Source organism: Ambystoma mexicanum, chromosome 6p (genome assembly GCF_040938575.1).
Source record: "Ambystoma mexicanum isolate Mex_15411 chromosome 6p, UKY_AmexF1_1, whole genome shotgun sequence".
Lineage (NCBI taxonomy): Eukaryota > Metazoa > Chordata > Amphibia > Caudata > Ambystomatidae > Ambystoma > Ambystoma mexicanum.
This window is the reverse complement of record NC_090935.1, coordinates 742,142,784-742,161,712: the sequence shown is the minus strand read 5'-3', so window position 1 is coordinate 742,161,712 and position 18,929 is coordinate 742,142,784. Positions and strand designations below refer to the sequence as shown.

Genomic DNA, 18,929 nt, shown 5'->3' with positions numbered 1-18,929 from the left:
GGGGAGGACTGACAGGGGGCAGGCTGGGCCAATGAAAGCCGAGCAAGACAGAATGAGGATGAAAGGCGTTGGATGGAGTTGGTAGACCTTAAGACCAGCCTGTGGAGAGAAGTTCTTCAAAGAATGTGGCAGTCCCATGAGGGACACCAGGTACGGTATTGTGTGTGAGAGAGAGTGGTACAAGTGAAAGTAGTAGAAGGAGTATGAGCGAGGGTGTCTGGGGCAGTGAATTTGAGAGAGAATAGAAATATGAGTGTGAGCGTAGAAGGACGGGAGTGGACACGTTAGGGGTGTGTATGAAGGGGAAAGTGAGGTGAGAGAATCGGACTGGAGGGTGGGGGTGCAGAAGACGATAGAAGTAGTAGAATGGGGTTTGAGTAGAAGTGGAGGAACGTGGTAGAGAGAGAGAAAAGAACAGAGGTGTGAGAGAGGATGAAGGAAGAGGATGAGAAGCTAGGGACAAGTGGGGGCGTGGGATACAATAAGACCAGGGAGTGAGAGAGGTGGGAAGGAGGAGGAGAGGGAGAGGTGTGCCCGTAAGATGAAAGATGGGAGGAGAGTAGAGAGAATACAGGGATAGCAGAGAAGGCAGGAATAGAGAAGGTAAATGTGTGAAAGATGCTGTAAAACAGAGGGAGAGAGAGAGAGAGAGAGCAGAAGTGTGACTTTTGAGAGAGGGCGGGGGGGGGGGTGAGAAGAACTGATAAATCATTTTTTTGGCATACCAAAAGTTACAAAGGTCCCTGTAGAAAACCTGCTGAGGGAGTTAGGGAAGGCCGCTGCCATTAGGCCCTCCTCACAGCCCTAGACAGTAGGGGTTGCTGTGCTTTAGATTGCTGTCTCTGAACTGGCAGGGCAGTAGGGATGTCTGGGCACGGAAGGTTGAGAATAGACCAGGGTACTCCTCAGTCCATGTCCACCACAGCCTTCTGGCCATAATACATCCTGCTGAAAACTCATCTTCTTTTGGCTGTGGATTGTTGAGGCCACCTGTGACAAACCTCTACAGTCGGCAATCCCATCAGAGAGAACACGGTCTGGAAAATAGGAGATGGGCATGCAATCATTGCAGATGAACAACAAGGTTTTGCCCAGTGCAGCCCAGATACAGTAGCAAGACAAGTGTGGAGCTCTGAACTCGGAATACAAGCAGGATTGAATTCACCGTTTATCCGCACACTTTTCAGTTTTTCCTAGTTACATTATTCGCTCAAGAGGGTGTTATGTGTTGTACCTAGCACATCCTTCCATTATATTTCATCTATGCACACGTTACTTGTACATATGCAATTATGACCATTGCTGCGAATTCCTCTCTGCAGATTTAATGCCATCTTAAGTAACGTGGCTGTGCTATTATCCGTGGGAGAAAACATATGCAAACCGGTCTTGGCCCCTCTTCCATAGGCGCACTTCAGAATTAACTGCTATTTCCCTTCACATTGCATGGAAACGCAAGCAACAACAGGCAGGTTGTTCCTCATCAGTGAACTGTATTTGGAGACTCTGGGCACAGTAGGCTGGTGACCCAGGTCTGGGCACACACATGGCAAAAGTAATGGTCGCAAAGGTTTGAGAGAATCATGACCACGGATCACTGCATTTGGTAGCCTTAAATACCATCTTTTTCTCCCCAGTCCTGTGCCATTGCAGAAGAATTGTTGTAGAGACTGTTGCAAAGATGTATTATAGAGAAGATATAAAAGCCTCCATTAGTGAGTGCATGGAAAAAAAATGCAGCCCAACGGGGGTTGGGGGTTGGGGGGACCCCCCCATTAAAAAGGGAGACAAAAATATATTTTTTCGAGTCTTTTGCATTCGATGCTTTTGCATTCGATGCTATATCACTATAAACCCAAAATTATTAGTCTTGTTCACAAAACAAAAGAAAGAAAAGAGATTTAGGACAAACATGGTAACGTGTAAGGCAATGGGATAAAAAGAAGCACGGGCCAACAACAACACAAAAGAGAGGAAGCAAAAGCCAATGCAGAAATGGCAGAGAGATTATTTTGTATTGATCTTACCATCAAAAGGGGATATCTCTGTATCGTCCATTGCTACCAGCCGAATGATATATTTCTCAGTGCCTTCCAGCAAACCGTCCTGTATCGCTTGCAAAAGAATGGGTCTTCGCAGCTCACTCTGCATGACAGGGGAAGAGAGGGCAGGAGCGATAGTTACTGGAAACAATGCTTTGCAGTGCCTTTGAGCAATGGGGCAGGCAGCGTTACATGGGCTGATCTTGCAACACATCAAGAAATGAGCAATCTGCAGACCCGGATGGAGCATAGCCAAGACATGTGTATGTGGGAGAATTTGCTCTCCTTCCAAATAGCATGTACCAAAGGAAGCGGTAATCTCAGGCGGGGCACTGATTTACCTCCCCTCCATCCACCCAAAGAAGCCCTTGGCAGGGAGGAAAGAGTCACAGATCCACCGAGAGTCGTTCCAGAATCTGGGCACCGGGACATGTGTGTCCTTTCTACATTGTTGTTGCAAAACGTTTGGCCTCGTTGGTGTCCCACGTGTGGCTAGTTGAGAAGGTGTGAATATATGCCTTCCCAAGCAGAGGCGCTGCTGGAGTGGGGGCGGAGCAGGCTATAGCCCTAGGTCTTTCGGTTGTAGCCCCACCCCAGATAGACGCTCAGAGGCTACAACCAAAAGGCCAGCTAACACCCCCCCGAGTCCCGACAGTCACAACATTAGGGTAGCCGCGGATCTTTTCCAGACCTAGCAACACCCCTGTTCCCAAAACAAGAGTTCTCCTGCACCAGGGTTCACATAATAAACGGTCTCCGGCCGGATACACAGAGGAAGCAACAGCTGCGACAAGCTGAGGAATTTGATATTTGGCAGCACTGTCTTTACTTCTGATGGCTGTGCTACCATGAATATCCAGAGGCAGGTAGAGCCAGTGTGAGAATTCTTCCCCATAAGTATGGTGAGAGTCAACGAAACACTCCTCATGGCCCGTGCGTGGTGCACAGCGATACCAAAGCCCCAGCACACTCATGAGACCTGCCAGAGAACGCTAGCAAGAAAGCCTTGCTCCGAAGGTAGAATTCTCATCAGACCATCCTGTGCCGTGGGCCAGCACCGTTCCATCCAGGCCTTCATGGGTCCTTTTAACAACCTATCCCCTATTCAATACTGGACATGTTAAACTCGTGGCTATCCTATTTTACTTTCTTTTGCCACCTGTCAGTATCTCACCTGGGCTGACAGAGCAATGAGTGGCTCGCATGGCACCTGGACAGCATCCCGGGCTCAAACATGGAAATGCAAATATGGCTGAAAGCAATTCACTTGCAAAGCCACGTTAAGAACACGTTTAACTTATTTTTTTAACGCACGATTAGTGTGATTTATTATATTGCATCACCCACTAAAAACTGCACTTATATGTGTAAATGCTCTGACGTGATCAAACCCTGCTTGGACAGAAGCAAATGCTTACCATGCTTTCAGAAGCCAAGACAAGCTTTTTCAAAAGTAACTTTTAGTCATGTGTCCTTTTTAGTGTGGGCTATTAGGTGGCACTTTAGCGCCACCTATAAGCCGACACTGTTGCATTAGAACACAGAAAGGGGGCAATGGCATATGAAGAAGAGATGCAGAGCTTGTAGGTATTGTGTGGTTATTTGCCCACCTATTACCTGCCCTTGGCCATGCTAATCCCTATGGCCATTCCTACCCAGTTCCTGCTCCGTCCCCACCTAAAACACCTCCTTATGGGATCTCTTTGAGCTTACTTTATTCAAGCCTTACCATCAAACTTTGCACTCAAAGTGTTTTTTCAAAGCCGTCTTCTTAAAGAAAATGACTAAATTGGAGTTGTAAACGTACCAATGATTTAATAAAAATGTCTTAACCTCGTCTTTAGCTACTCGACTTTTAAGCATTGTGTGTGTCCTTCACTGAAGTCCTGTTAAAAACAAGCATTGGCAAAGCATTAAGTGCCTTTCCCATGCTTACACACAAGCACAAACTGTTGGTATTGCCAATGCATGTTCCAATGTGCCCGTATTGTGGTGAAGTGGGTATACAGTGAGCGTCCTGGTGCTCCCCTGGCTCTATCCACTTCTGAAGCCTCGCTATCTTTCACAACAGCAGCGCCGAGGTGGCTGTCAAACAGGGGGTGAACCTGAGCAGTGCATGATGGCTGCCGTGTGGCATCTCTGTACTGTAGTGCACCGCGTGTTTCTTTCAGCCTCACTCCCATTCCCCAGGAATAAAAACCTGAAAACCCACTCCAAGGTCATGAATTTCTTGTCCAAACCTTTGGCAAATGGCATCAAGGGTTGTGTGACGCTTAGCTTAAATGAATATGCAAAATGTTTATTTTCTGTACTGTATATTACAGGAAATGTTGCTTCTCAGTATTCTGTACCTCCCATGGTATGAACCAAACTTCATTATTATATCCACTGTGTAACGCAGAGGACTCTTGGCCCACGACGAATTGTGCATGTGCTAATCCAAGTTCTTATTTTTTCTAAGCCAAGTTCTTTAGGGCCACCTATAGGCCAATACTATTGCCATTTTAGTACAGATAGAGGCAGATCAGATGTGTGGAGGGTCTAGAGTATCCCCTTGATGGACACACCAGAAAAAATACAACCCACTAGGGAAAAAGGCCCAGCACACCTCTTCCAAGGAGAACAAGGCTTAATCTCACAAAAATACAACTATGTGCAAGCAAAGGACTTTGCTGCCACTGAGCACTCCAACAGAAACAGCACGAACAATGGGGTTTAAGGACACACAGCATCACAAGTGAGGTACATTGCATAGGTTACAAATCCATGTGGCTGGTTGGTGCGACCCTATACAGATATAGCCTGCTCCATACTGGATGCCAGCCGATTGGCCCCAGCATCTTCTGTTCAGCTTCTTCCAGCTGGGGATCTTCTTCTTCCCAACTCAGGTACAAAGACTTCTAATTGTCAATTTAGTTACACACTTCATTATTTCCTAGCTCTACATTGCACCTGCTACCAAGGACATGAGCAAGGGGGATTCTTTCGAGGTCATGATAACTTCTCAGAACTACATGAAACCCCGCTCCATCCCAGAAATGCCGGCGCCTCCACAACTTTCCCACCCACAGCCTAAATTTGATACCTTCTCCCCTGGCACCTCGCAGCACAAATCACATGGTGGGGGCAGTCCGTCACCGCTCTCTGATCTTCCTGATTGATAGGCAAATGTACAGTTTTATGGCCAGGCGACTTGGGCTGGTCAGTGCACTCAAATGCTTGAGGCCTCTGCTCAGGGATCCCTGGCTCCTATAACCTAAAGATCTGGACTTCCAAAGGCCTAAAACCCTCACCCCCATTCTCGTGGGATAGCTCTTAAAAGATCAATTCTGGCCTTCTCTTGACCTTGTAGGGCACATTCCTTCTGGGTTACATGCACTAATGGTAAAACACAATGGAGAACTGTGTATCTCCAATGAATTAACCTTCTAAAGGGCTGCCAGGGCTGCAAGCAGAAGACACACGCACACCGTCCTAACTCTCGGACGGGATTACGCGTACTGGCATAGCTATGGCAGTAGGCCTCAATTTCAAGATGTGTCTAACTTCTAAATGAAATTGCATTGCACATGTGATATTAATGGCAGGATTCACTACATTTCTACTGCAATCCAGTTTCTATGGGTGACGCCCCACACCCTTCTATTCTCCCAGCTCCCCTACAACATCTCCTTCTACAATCGCCTTGTTCTAAATCACTGAGGGGCCTGGGACTTCCACCCCACTCCCCAACATGCGACACACAGCCTGTGAGTGTTGCTTCAATTTTTACGCACTGTGGCAGACCAGATGAAGGAAAAAGATGCACAATTGATATTTTCAAGGTTTTTATTCAAATAATAAGAAAAATAACCAACTCGCCCTATTGCTATGGGGATATTCCCTACCTAAATGACTTAGGGCCTCATTACACGGACGGCAGTAACCATGGCGCTAGTAGCGCCATGGTTGCCGCCGGTATTTTACCGATTCCGCCTTGGTGAATGTGGGAATTACCACTCCATTCAAGGTTGGCGGGCGGTAATTCCCCATTCACCAAGGCCCTTCCCCATTCCCATTGGAGCCCCGATAGGGCTCAATGGGAATGGGGAAGGAGCCAATAACAGTACCGCTATCAGTGGTACCGTTATTTGCCCTGAAGTCCCTCAGCGGGTCCCTTCCTTAACGTGTGGTCTGGCCACACGTTAAGGACGGGACCCACTGAGGGACCTCGTAATATGGCGCTAAGGGATTACTGGCACCGGTGCCCTTACCGGTGCCAGTAATCCCTTAGTGCAATCCATGTAATGAGGCCCTTAGTGTGCCCATCTGTCACAAAACAAATCCCAAAGAAAATATTATCTGTCCAAAACCCTATTCTTACCTGACCCTACTACTATAACTAATAACTAGACACTGTTAGAATCTACAACTTCAGGCAGATTCCTGCAGCTGGTGCTCAGCCTTAATTCAAAGAGTTTCTCAAAGTCTCTTCCCACGGAAAGCCGTTGCTTGTTAATGATTATATTTGACAACCCTCTTGGTGTCTCCCCAGGCATATGTTTGTGCTTTCTCAGTGTCTCAAAATCAATATTGCAGTTTGTTTCACACATTTCCTGTTGCCTCCCCTTTTCCTGCTCTACCCTGGTACCTTCTCGTAATGCGGGTGATTGGCATCGGGATGTGCCTGTTTCATCGGTTCTCTGTCTCCTTTTTCTTGTCTCTATTGTGAAGTCGCTCTCTGTGTATCATCATTCATGTGCACTCGGCATAGGTCTGTCAGCGGAAGGATTTATTCGACCGCATTCATCTGGTTTCAGCATTGTTGATCAGGCCGAAGGTAAACCAGGGTTTTCTCGTGGCCACGCCACCAAGCTGGATGGTTTCCAGGACTCTGTCCTTATATTGGCTTATATTGGCCACTGTTCAATATGCCGAGCCTCCAGTATCCTTGTCTGGCATTCGCTCTCTTGCATGCTGCCACAGGCTCCGCGGCTCCACATTGCTCTGCCCCTTGAAGACATACCTACATCAGAGGGCTTCCCCTGTGTACAGCTCTGTCCTCCTGTACACAATCTGTTCGTCCCTTTTGCATACTGGGTGGCGTTCAAAGGGGTATTTCATTTTTCATTAGGTGTCTTGTTCTGTCCAGCATTGCCTGAAGTCAATTGGAAGGAAAACACAGGACTGGGTGTGTAAGCAGATAACATTGTTTGCTTGGGGAGTTCCTTGTGGTAATGGCAGTCCTTGTCCCCTAGAGGGGAGCCACTCCCCGTGAGGTCCCTCTTGCCCAAGCCCCTAGGGCATATCTTCTTGCTGAGCGGACTCACCTCCATAGCCTCAAGGGGGTTGGGTACCCCCTGGGGAGAAGGGATAAATACCCTAGATTAGTCACCCCCCCCCATTGACAACTCATGTTCATGCTAATTCCTGTGGCCATTCATATCTACAGCCCCTACCCCACTGCCAAAAAACACCACTGTGGGATTCATTTGAACTAGCACTAGTGCATAGTAACATTCAACTTATTATTATGGAGTTGTCATTGTTATTTTTAAAACGTCTTCTGAGAGGTAATGGCTCAATGCAGCTGTAAATCAACTCCCGATGTAATAAAAATGCCCTACAGAGCATTCTGTCAGTCTCTTGATTTACAAGTGATGTCTCCCTACTAGTCTAAAATTCAAGTACATCTTATATTAATTGAATGGGTCACACTGCTTGTTACTGTTCAATGATACAGTACTGTTCTGACATGGGCACCATGTTGATGTTATCATCCAGTACACAAGAGTTATAGTTCCCATAGGTCAGTGCCATTCATTCAGCATAACTCCCTGCTTGACCTTCAGTTTTGCATCCCTAGCAAAAGTTGAATGTTCCTATAGAATGTCATCCTTCGTCTTCCTCTGAGAATTCAGTGTTTAAGGTTATACACAATATACGCAGAGTTGAGTCAAGGATGGAAGCAGCAAATTAAGAACATCAGTACTAACTGCCTGTGAAAGGTTCATCATCAGCACTTCATTTTAGTGCTTGTAGCACCTGGCACACTTTGTAGAATGTTTAATGCTTGCATATGCTCCAGTTAAGGTTTAGTGCTTACTGAACCATGATGCATGTATAGATGGCACTGTTTCTTTCCCTCGATATTACAGAGTTGTAAATAAGTAGATGCACGTTATTTTGCCACAACACCAAACCACCTAATTATATGGAGAAGAAATATTTGGCAAGTGACAATCAAAGTCACAAAGTGGCCATCTTAGAGCAAGTCCATTCCTTTAAACCAACACCCTTGTACGTTCTGGGATGTGTAGTTTAGTTTTCATAATAGAGTTGAACCTACTAACAGCATGTTAAGCAAGTTTGTGCAAAAAAGCTAGAACAGTTGACAATATAAAAAGCTGTTGATTATGATTAGATAATGCAGCGCTACTCATACCTCTATGTAATTCAAATGTAGCATTGTGACTGGTTTCTTGAGGTAATTATAATTATTATTTCTTTTAAATAGCGCAGTACGCAGTGTATTTTTGTGCTCTTGTAACTTGGCCTATTTCTTTTTCATAGTGTTACCCATTGAATCCGTTTTCCTGGGGAATTAGTTTCTGCTCCTGGACTATCCTTCTAGAATGCTGTGGATGTGACCCCAGATGTATTATCCAAACCCTTCTAGAGCCTTCTGGCCTTTTACCGCTCCCTTCTTAACTTTCGTCTCCTCCCCTCCCTCCTAGCATACCACCTGACCATTTGTGTTTGCTTGTTAAGAGTTCTTATTGTCAGAAAAACATTCTTCTGGTTGGTACACTATCAATCATTCTTGACATGTTAAGCTCCTTTAAATTTCACTATTAGGGCCTTTCAGTCACAAAATATTATGGGGATAGTGAAACATTACTACAATCAGGCAGTGGGTCATGTCCATTGATGTCAGTGACACATTTCGCATTCCAACAGTTATCTGAATGGTTACACTTTTACTCTTCTGCAGCGTTAAATCTGACTGCTGGTGTCATGTGCCAGTCACTGGCAGACAACATGCTGCAACTGATGCAATGCAAATGATATGTGTCTATAGAATTGTTCCCTTCCTGAGAATTCTGTTTTTAAGTTTATATAAAATATTTTCCCACGGTTCGGTCAAGGACGTAAGAAGCTAACTAAGAACATTGTTTTTAACTACGTTAACTTCATCGTCGTTATTAATGTTTGTATCTCCAAGCTAAATGCGTGTACCTGCTGTATACATATAGACATCATAGTAAAGGTTTACATCAAAACTGAGCATGAAACACATATGCATTTCTCTCGTTCTTTTTCTAATTTCGCAGAGTTATAAATATGCAATGCCAAAGCACCTATCGTTGGGTTACCAGTCAAATGGTCGAAAACATTTGGTCGACAGGAAAATTGGTCGACACCATTTGGTCGAATGCCAAATGGTCGAATTTTTCTTTTTTTTTACCCATTTTTTGGTTTTTTTTGGGGGGGTCCCCCCCCCCAACCCCCTTTTTTTTCTTTTTTTTTTTTTTCCCCCACACGAAAACCCACAAAACACATATATATATATATATATAAAAAAAAAAAATTCGACCATTTGGCATTCGACCAAATGGTGTCGACCAAATTGCAGTCGACCAGTTTGTTGTCGACCAGTTAACTGGACACCCTATCGTTGTAGAGGAAATCCTTGGCAACTGTCTACCAAAGCTACAAAATGGCCAACTTTAAGCCAGTTCTTGCGTTTCAGCTAATATATTGCATTCTGTGTTTGTAGTTGGAAGTCCTCATTTTCAGAAATCTGCGTCTACAGCTGGTTAATGCATGTACTATAGAACTCTGCCTGCACACCAAGACCATCTCCCTAAGTTGTGTCTCGTGCATGCAAGAGGTGGATACAGGGAATTGTATTGCTTTGACTAATAGTGACACGGACATATTTGGGCTACATACAATCATAATGTGTGGGGGAAAACAATTTGAGCAGATGGGCAGATTTTTGGGCTGTATTGGGTAATTCTTTGATAATGTGTGTGTTCCTGCATCTGTCACTCGGATGGAATTCCTATTGAAAACAAACATTGACAAAACCAACAGTTTTGGATCCTGTGTAGGCTTTAACAATGCATTTGCCAGGCAATGCCATCTTATGCCCTCACCCATATGCCATTTGCCAGCAGTTGCCATCTTCTGGCAAGGCAGTATCATTATTACCTTGCTAGGCAAATGACTATAACATGCCTACACAAAAGCCAAAACGTTGGGTTTTGCCAATACGTGTTTTTCTTTAATGGAACTGCTACCTGTGTAGCTCTATACAAAGTTGTGAGAGTGCCTTTTTGGTGCTGTTGTGGCGAAATGAAGTGCATAGACACACCTTTGGCTTGTGTCTTGCTTTTATACCTTTGGCTTGTGTCTTGCTTTTATGGAGAAACATCTTACTAAATGGATGGTCGTGGAGTTGGGGAAGTGTCTGTGAATTAGATTTGGGAATCATTTCTCCAACTGACTCTTTGCCATGCAAGGAATACACACATTCTTGAAACACTAAACTTTTATATTTTCTTACACGTCATAAACAAACTTTCCAGTTACTATCTTAAAACGCGTGCTATTATATTGGTGAAAATTAATATTAAAGCTAATTTTGCAGCAGTTTGCACTCTCTCTGGTGGCGTGTGTGGTGGCTGCCTGCTGCGAGAGGGTGGTGCAATGCTGATTGATTACATGCTCAGCCCGGGATTTTGGCACTGTTTCCTGCTTTAGATTAACAGTTTTATAATACTGGACATCCATCCCTGTGCTAACATGACAAGCGTGCACAGCTGTTCACCACTCGCCATTTTGTCATGTAAAGGTATACTGTAGCAAATGAAATACAATTAAATTGATATATAGCATTTATTCAAATTTTTTGATTAAAGATACATTTTAAAATGTGATAAAAGTGATATATTCAAATTATATATGTAAATATATGTTATAATTTAGAGTTATTGACTATATGTCCAGTCAATAACACTTGTCCAGCAACCACCTCGAACTTTATGAAGGCTGATCCGGGGTTTAATACATACTTCTCATCATCCCACACTGTTCCATGTCCTGACCTTAAAAAATAAACACACATTTTAAAATATATAAGATTGTTGAAGGGACGTTATGCGATGTTGCACTAATAAAAACCTATGAAATTCAATGAAAAAACGTTGTTAAAGGGATGTTATGGTTACATGTAAAACTGAAAAAACCCAGATATTGGCCAGTTATGGTAAGCTAAGCAACCATAACTCGCGCCAGCACCGTGCACTGCTAAGACAAACACCCAGTACATGAAAGATGATATTGCAAATGTCATTGATGACAGCACCGACATTACATATCTGGCCCACTTGTTTTTGTTCACTGACATGTGTAGGCTAGTTTTTCTTTTACTGATAATAAGAATTTTAAAAATTGAGAAGGTGCTTGAAGGCATGTATGTCCCCGAAAATCTAAGTTGTTCGCAAACATCATAGGACTGCCCAGGACAGCTGGACTGTTTGCGGACGTTGCAGTTGGAAAAACACCTGTTTTTTGGGCTTTTTTAGGCCATATCCCAACACATCCTCATTACCCCTCACCTCCCCAGAGATTGTTTCATTAGTTTGACAAGTGCAATGTTGTGTTTTAATATGTTTTTACTGGTGGATGTCTGCAAATCCAACATGGCGGGCCCATCCCAAAAATATTTTCACCACCCAATCAGCAGGCACCTCTGATGTCCGTGGACCTCACGCCACCCTCTGGACCAATCGGAGGCCCTTCCACAGAGTGAACAGGGAAGTGAGTCTACAGACCAAACCCAGATATCACTAATTCTTTTGGACCTACTTAATACTGGAAAAAAATGTTGCTCACGTCTACAGCCCAACCCACTGGATGGATTTTGACCAAATTTGTGGCAGGAGCGGCAGCTTGGTCCCAAAAGCGTGCTTTTGTAAATTGAGTGCAAATCCATACAGTAGTTTTTTTTTTTTTAAATGGGCGAAAGGTAGGTAATAAAATGTGTGATATCTGGGTTTGGACTCACTCCCTGATTGGTTTAGAACGCGACACGAGGTCCGTTGACATCAGGTGCTCCCACTGATTGGATGGTGAAAAGTGTGAACTGCGTCAGATTTTTAGAAATGCCAGCCATGTTGGATTCGCGGACATCCGCCACTGTCCATGAACATTGCAGTAAAAATCTGTTAAAAAACACAACATTGCACTTGTCAAACTCATCAAACAGTCCCTGAGGAGGTAGGGGGTGATTTGGATGGGATGGGATATGGCCATAAGAAGCCAAAAAACAGGTGTTTTTCACCCTCAAAGTCCACAAACAGTCTGGATATTCAGGTAGAGTCTTTTGATGTTCGCAAACACTTCAGTTGTTCGGGGACCATTTTGCCTATTTCTGCATTACTGGGTTGGTGAAAAGCAGTTTTTGGATGGCTTTTAACTTTGACGTCACTCAATGAAACTGCATGAAATTGTGGAATCTTATTCTAGACGTGATTCTGAATGGCTTTGGAAAGTGTGGAGCTGTTTTGTCAAGAGGGAACAAAATTAGATGGGGGGGTCCCAAAATATTGGAAAGGCTTATAAATGTGGTGTTATTTGACGAATCTACACAAAGGTTTGCACAACATTTTTAGATCTAGATATAAATGTCCTTGACAAGTTTGGTGTGATTCTGCCACGAGGGGGCTAAATTAGAGGGGGGTGTAAACATTTGTAGATGGGTTATAACTTTGTTGCCGTTTGACGAATGTGGACAAAAGTTTTCAGAAAGATTATAGACCCAACCTTGGTATGGTATGATATGGTATGGTATTGTTTATTTATAAAGCACTTTCACACAGGCAAGTGTTTCAAAGTGCTCCAGGAGAGTGGGAACAAGGGGAAAAAAACAACAGGCGCTCAGAGCCCTTGAAATTCTGAGACAATAATAGTCTGCACAGGCAGAATAAGTGCGCAAAAATACATTTGACAGTTTGAGACACAGCAAATAGGCCTGACGGAGATCATGCAGTTTACCAGTGCACATTAAGAGGGGAGGACATGGGGGAAAAGACAGACGATCTTCAGACAAAGGTGTGTGAAAATGCATCCAATTTGTGTTATTCTGTGTTAGCCGAAGCACACACATTGAAGTGCACCCTTCAGACTACATTTTGGTTTCTTTGCTCACTCGCTGGGTTTTCATGTCACATGCAGAAAGGATTGAACGTGTTCCTGCAAGGAATGCTTAGCTAATAGAATTTACCAGCTTTAAGCCTTGGACATGCCGGCACGAATGGAGATAAAGAGTAGTCAATATGTCTTTCTGTCTCTTGCTTTTTGGAGCTAATTGTGCAACCAATGTTTAAGAAACATGATGTACCACGCACATTCTGGGTAGGGATAATTAACCTACCGCGACAAAATGTGAAGTGCCCTTTTGGTAGAAAGAAAACATAGATAAGACACACTACCAGGAATGTATCCTTGCCCTGGGAACAGGATGAACCTCACTGCTCTGAGACAGTAAATTGTATGGACGTGACGTGGCGTGACCATGGATCATGCCCACATTATGCAGGTCGTAAACCATTTCTAATTGCAACAACCGATGCCGCTCTGAACTGTATAAAGAGGCTGACTGCCCACCATGTAAATTGCCCAATTTCTCTATGACTGCTCGCATTCATAGCTGAACCTGAGACTGCTTGAAGCGAGAATACACTTGTGCTCTTGTAATATATTTGTGACTGGTGTGTTCTTCATTTATTTGCAGTAATTCATTTTGGGACTTATGGGTGCGTATGGATCATGCAAGTGCACAGATGGTCACAGGAAGGGGAAGGCCCAAGTGAACCCGATCGGTGGAGATTGTGGTAAGTGGAGAGAGAGCCACTCTCTTGGGTTAATACTCAAGTGCAGTGAGTGTGATTGCCCTGAGCCCTGAGGCAAGTTCGAAAGAGGATGGGAGAGGGTGCCAGGGACCTGTGAGACTCTGAGGTACACCTGGCCACCAATCGGAAATCTGTAAGGAAGAGGAGGGAGAGGGGGAGGAGCAGAGAACTAGGTTATCAGGGTAGAGGGAGAGAGAAGAAACCAGAGAAGAGGAAGGTCTTGAGGAGTATTTTTTCTCTTTCAAAATTCCAATTTCAAGCATCCACAAAACGGAACACAGTGGATACCACTGTGGAGAACTTCTTTTTTTCTCCCTCTTTGACACATCAGCAAGCAGCACAGAGTGAGCCATGTGCCACCCAAGCAGACACCCAGGAGATGTCAAGTCCATAGTGTCACACCAACAGACTGGCAAACGAAGGCGAGGAAGAATCCATTGCTGCCCACACACACAGGGTGAACACGGCACCAGGGCAACATAGCAACTGGCCTTTCCACACCCAGACCAAGCACACCGTCAAGGATAGCCGCTTCACTGACTCTGCCGGTGCCGTCTCCTCGACCTCATGGAGGTGCCACGGCTGCAATAGGGCCGTTTGCCCCCGATCATCAGTGGGGCCTCATTGGATGCTGTCAATTCAAAAGTTTGAGATGGCAATGGACTGCAAGGACATTACAACACCCAGGAAGATGAGGTCACACCTTCTGCTCAACGTGTGTGACAACGTCTTGCACATTTTCAACACGCTAGTCATTGACGATGGTGCGGCCATATACCAATTGGCCAAAGACACCCTTACAGCACATTTCATTCCACAGTTGAATCTGGACTATGAAACCTTCAACCTTTGCACCACAGTACAGATGGAGTATAAAACACTGGATGCTTACCACACAAGGCTAAGGAAACTAGCACTCTTGTGTGAATTCAACAACGTTGAAAAGGAAATAAGGTGCCAGATCATCAAGGGCATGCATTCGGAGAAACTGTGCTGAATGGTGTTGAGCGAAAAAGGTATCACACTAGCCAGGATCCTTGAATATGGACGCCAAAGTGAGCTGTAAACGCGAGGGCAGCACACATGGGCATGAAGAGGAGGAGCAAGGTCCATCTGATCTCAGCACTTAATCACAGAAGTATGGAGCTGAGAAAGAAACACAGAAGACACAAATGCCTTGTGTCCATACAGAGCCAAGAGACACTCATGACGATAGACACGGAGCGTCAGTAAATGTCATACCATCGACAATGTTCCGGACACTATGTCCTCGACCTGACCTTAAGTCAACTGAAACACTCCCGTTCACCTGCGGAAGACACCACTATCAGTGGAAGGATGCTATGGTCATACGGTTCTCTTTTTGCCTTCTGCAGGCTGCCATGGAAAGGGAAGAGGGGCACAGGCTGGAAATTGCTTCCCCCTGCAGAGTGGTGTGTTGCAGTATATGCAGAGGACTGTTGTCTTCAAAAGATATGGATCAACAGCCTCTTTTATTGCTTGCAAGATAGCTGGTGGGATTTTGTGTCTCACAGAAGTAGGCTGTGTGGTTACATTATTGGTTGAGGAATATGAGGTGGAGGAAGACAGCCTACTAATTGCTAAGAAAGGAACAACCTTTCTGAGAGCATTGCAGCGGTTGAATTTGGTGTGGCGGCAAATGAAGGTGGTCCTGTAGGAGTACTGTCCAGGTGGTCCGTCACTGATTACACTGATGAGGCCCAACAAGGCTGAAACACGTGTATGGGGTTGCTGTTGGTACTCTTGTTCAGAAGGGAATTGCCATAGCATTTCGGTGCTGGACTGCCCATGTGGGTGGGACAAGGACTGATATGAAAATGGATATTTCCCATCTCTGAAAGGTACAATGAGCTAAAGTGTGGCTGCGGATTCTCAAGTCGGTACCTTCCCATAGAACAGGTCAATGGACCATGTTCGCTCTCGCACAGGGGCGCCTAAGGACTATTTTTAGATTTTTTAAGGGACTTAGGTTTAGTCACCTGAGGTTTCCTAAGGTCATCCAGATGTGTGTGAACCCCTTGCTCACTGTGCTCATAGAGGCCCATCTCCACCTCAATGATGAGGCCCAACAAGGCAGAAACATGTTTATGGGATTGCTGTTGGTACTCTTGTTCAGAAGGGAATTGCCATAGCATTTCAGTGCTGGACTGCCCATGTGGGTGGGATAAAGACTGATATGCAAATGGATATTTCCCATCTGTGAAAGGTACAGTGAGCTAAAGTGTGGCTGCGCACTCTCGAGTGGATACCTTCCCATAGAACAGGTCAATGGGCTGTGTTCGTTCTCGCAGAGGGGCGCCTATAGACATTTTTCTTAATACAAAGTTGCACTCAGTGCATTTCACTTTGGTAGCTTTAGCCTTTGGAACATTCCTAACAGGAGTAAAGAACTGCCACACCCCTGATTCTCTCAGGGTGCTACAGGTAGGCACTTCCTCTACTTCATCTTCTTTGTCCTCTTCATTGTCTTTAGAAGTACTATGCATTTTTTGTTGTGTAGGTACTCCAGTTGGTGGTGCTGGTAGCTCTTGGGGAGGAGGGATGGAAATAGCTGATGCCATTTTTAAGATACATAGCAGTTTTGCTAATATTCTTCCAAGTATGTGCTTTGTACTAGATTGCTAATGGATAATGAGTAAGAATAGATGTAGAAGCTGTGCAAGGGTAAATGTTGAGCTTGAAAGTTCCTAGATCAGTAGAAAATGCAGTTCTGAACTGTCCTAGAAGCACAGACCTGCTCACAGAGTGCGGACGCGTTTGCGTACTCATCATAATGCCGCGCACGAGCGCATAGTCACGTGGCACTGTCTGGAAGGTCTGACATCAGACATTTGCGGACATTGACAGGCGCAAAAACATTGGAAAAGTTGCAAAACGTGTACAGAAGTGTTAATAATGATGATGCTAGAAAGTTGGAAATGGCAGAGTATTAATGTGAAGCTTTGTAAATTGGACAGAAATGTTGCTATATTGGAGTAAGTATGATATTAGTAAATTGTAGGAAAACCCATGAAATTCACTGAAAAACTGTGTTAAAAGGACGTTATGGTTAAGTTGCACTAATAAAAACCTATCAAATTCAATGAAAAAACATTGTTAAAGGGATGTTATGGTTACAAGTAAAACCAAAAAACCTCAGAAATATTCCAGTTATGGTAAGCTAAGCAGCCATAACTCGCGCCACCACCCTGCATTGTTTATGTATGATTAGGTTCCTGTATTAACAACAACACTCCAATACAATTTTGTTTAGATGAGTACATTCTTTAATAGAGTAAGTAGTTCATGATAGGTCTCCCAATCACCCCTGACATCTTGTTACCAACATTATAAACGCAAGTGGTTGTAGGGACCTTTCATCAAAATTAATTTCACATGTGATGTCATCAGTGATGTCATCAATGATATTTGTGATGTCATCTTTGATGTCCTGGGTATTAGTCTTATCAGTTCATGGTGGTGACGCTAGTTATGGTTGCTCAGCTTAACATAACTGGTGAATTTCTCAAGTTTTTTGGTTTTACTTGGAACCATAACGTCCCTTTAACAAAGTGTTTTCATTGAATATATATATATAATTAATATGTGGCAAAAATGTTTATAGGGGTTGTTATGTTTTATCTCATTTCTCTAAGTCAGTAGTGTTTACCGTTAATACTTTCAGTAAACATAATTCTGGGTGATAAAATATGAAAAAAAATAGCCTCCATTTTATAAATTAAGCACTCCTACCTAATTGGGCATGAAATGGTCAACAGTGTGACAGTCCCAGCCTGGGAGACAAGGGAACCGCTGAACATTATTGATCCTAAGTATAGCCACCACGCTTGGTGACACAAGGACACTTTCCCTGTTTCTCAACAAACCAAAAGCCTGCCAAATTGTCTGGAGAGAGGCTGATGAGAAAGACTTGTGATGAATCTGATGGTGTCATCACTCCTTTCCGGGCGGGGACCTCTCTTCATGTGGCCAGGTGATGGCAGCCGCTACCTGATCCTGACCCTCGGGGCAGGGGCTATATGAGGGAGGACCACATGTGGAGAGACAATCTATGAGAGAGTAGCAGGTCACCATCAGACAAGGCATGGTATTCCCCTTCCTCTCTTGAGAATACCCCATTCGTACACAATGCCTTAATGGCATGTTGTTACACTTCCCCTCATGCACCTAGGAAGGGTACTGAAGACATTCTGACAAGATCTGTGTCATCTATCAAGATTTTACATACCCTCTATGACTCATGAAAATGTCTTCTCAGACTATACCTACACGTTATTCAGATCTAACTTGCCTTTAAAGACTTTTGAGAACACCCAAACTCTACAAATAAAACATCAAGAGTGGACTTCTATTCCCATAACTGCAAGAATACTTAGACGAGGATGATGAGCCTAGTAATGGAGAGCGGAAAAGACCAAGAGTACAGGCTGCACTCTAGTTGTGAGCACATACCTGTAGCCGGGAGATTTAAATCTCAGCAACAGCTGATGGGGGCGCTCTGCTGGAGGGAGAAGGCTGCTTCTCTCGGGATGGTCCGAGAAACCGTGAGCCTGCAAACAGTGTTGTGGAGCCATCCAGCTCAAGAAGACAGATGAAGAAAGCTGACCGTGAGAGGTATGGGAGTGGCAGTGTGATGTTATTTGCCAGAATGCAGCTGCCTGTTAGTTTTCAGCACGGGAATAGTATCTGGGGGACAGGTAAAGCCAGGTATCTCTATACACAGGAAAGGTTATAGCCCAGTAGTAGTTTCCAAGAGTTCTCTATGAATCCCCCAGATAACTGCATATTGTAGCAAATGTTCAGTTGGTCAGGGAGTGGACTGCACCTGCAGCTGTGTGGCGATGGTGTCTCATGTAATATGAAGATGTGTCAGAAAAAAGGGTGAACAGTTTTACATGCCAGCGCAGCTGTTTCCCAGATTAATAAAAGATGACCCCTTTAAGGGGCTAGAAATGATTTATATGAC

At 44.3% G+C, this 18,929-nt stretch overlaps 1 protein-coding gene across 2 annotated transcripts in view; it reads right to left on the bottom strand.

Moving 5' to 3' along the window:
- ADGRV1 (adhesion G protein-coupled receptor V1) overlaps window positions 1-18,929 on the bottom strand; it is a 2,479,945-nt gene that overhangs the window by 1,381,694 nt on the left and 1,079,322 nt on the right. For both annotated transcript variants that reach the window (XM_069627623.1, XM_069627624.1), the window contains one exon: window positions 2,028-2,145. In XM_069627623.1, coding sequence (XP_069483724.1) covers window positions 2,028-2,145 — 118 coding nt within the window. The remainder of the gene's footprint in view (window positions 1-2,027; window positions 2,146-18,929) is intronic.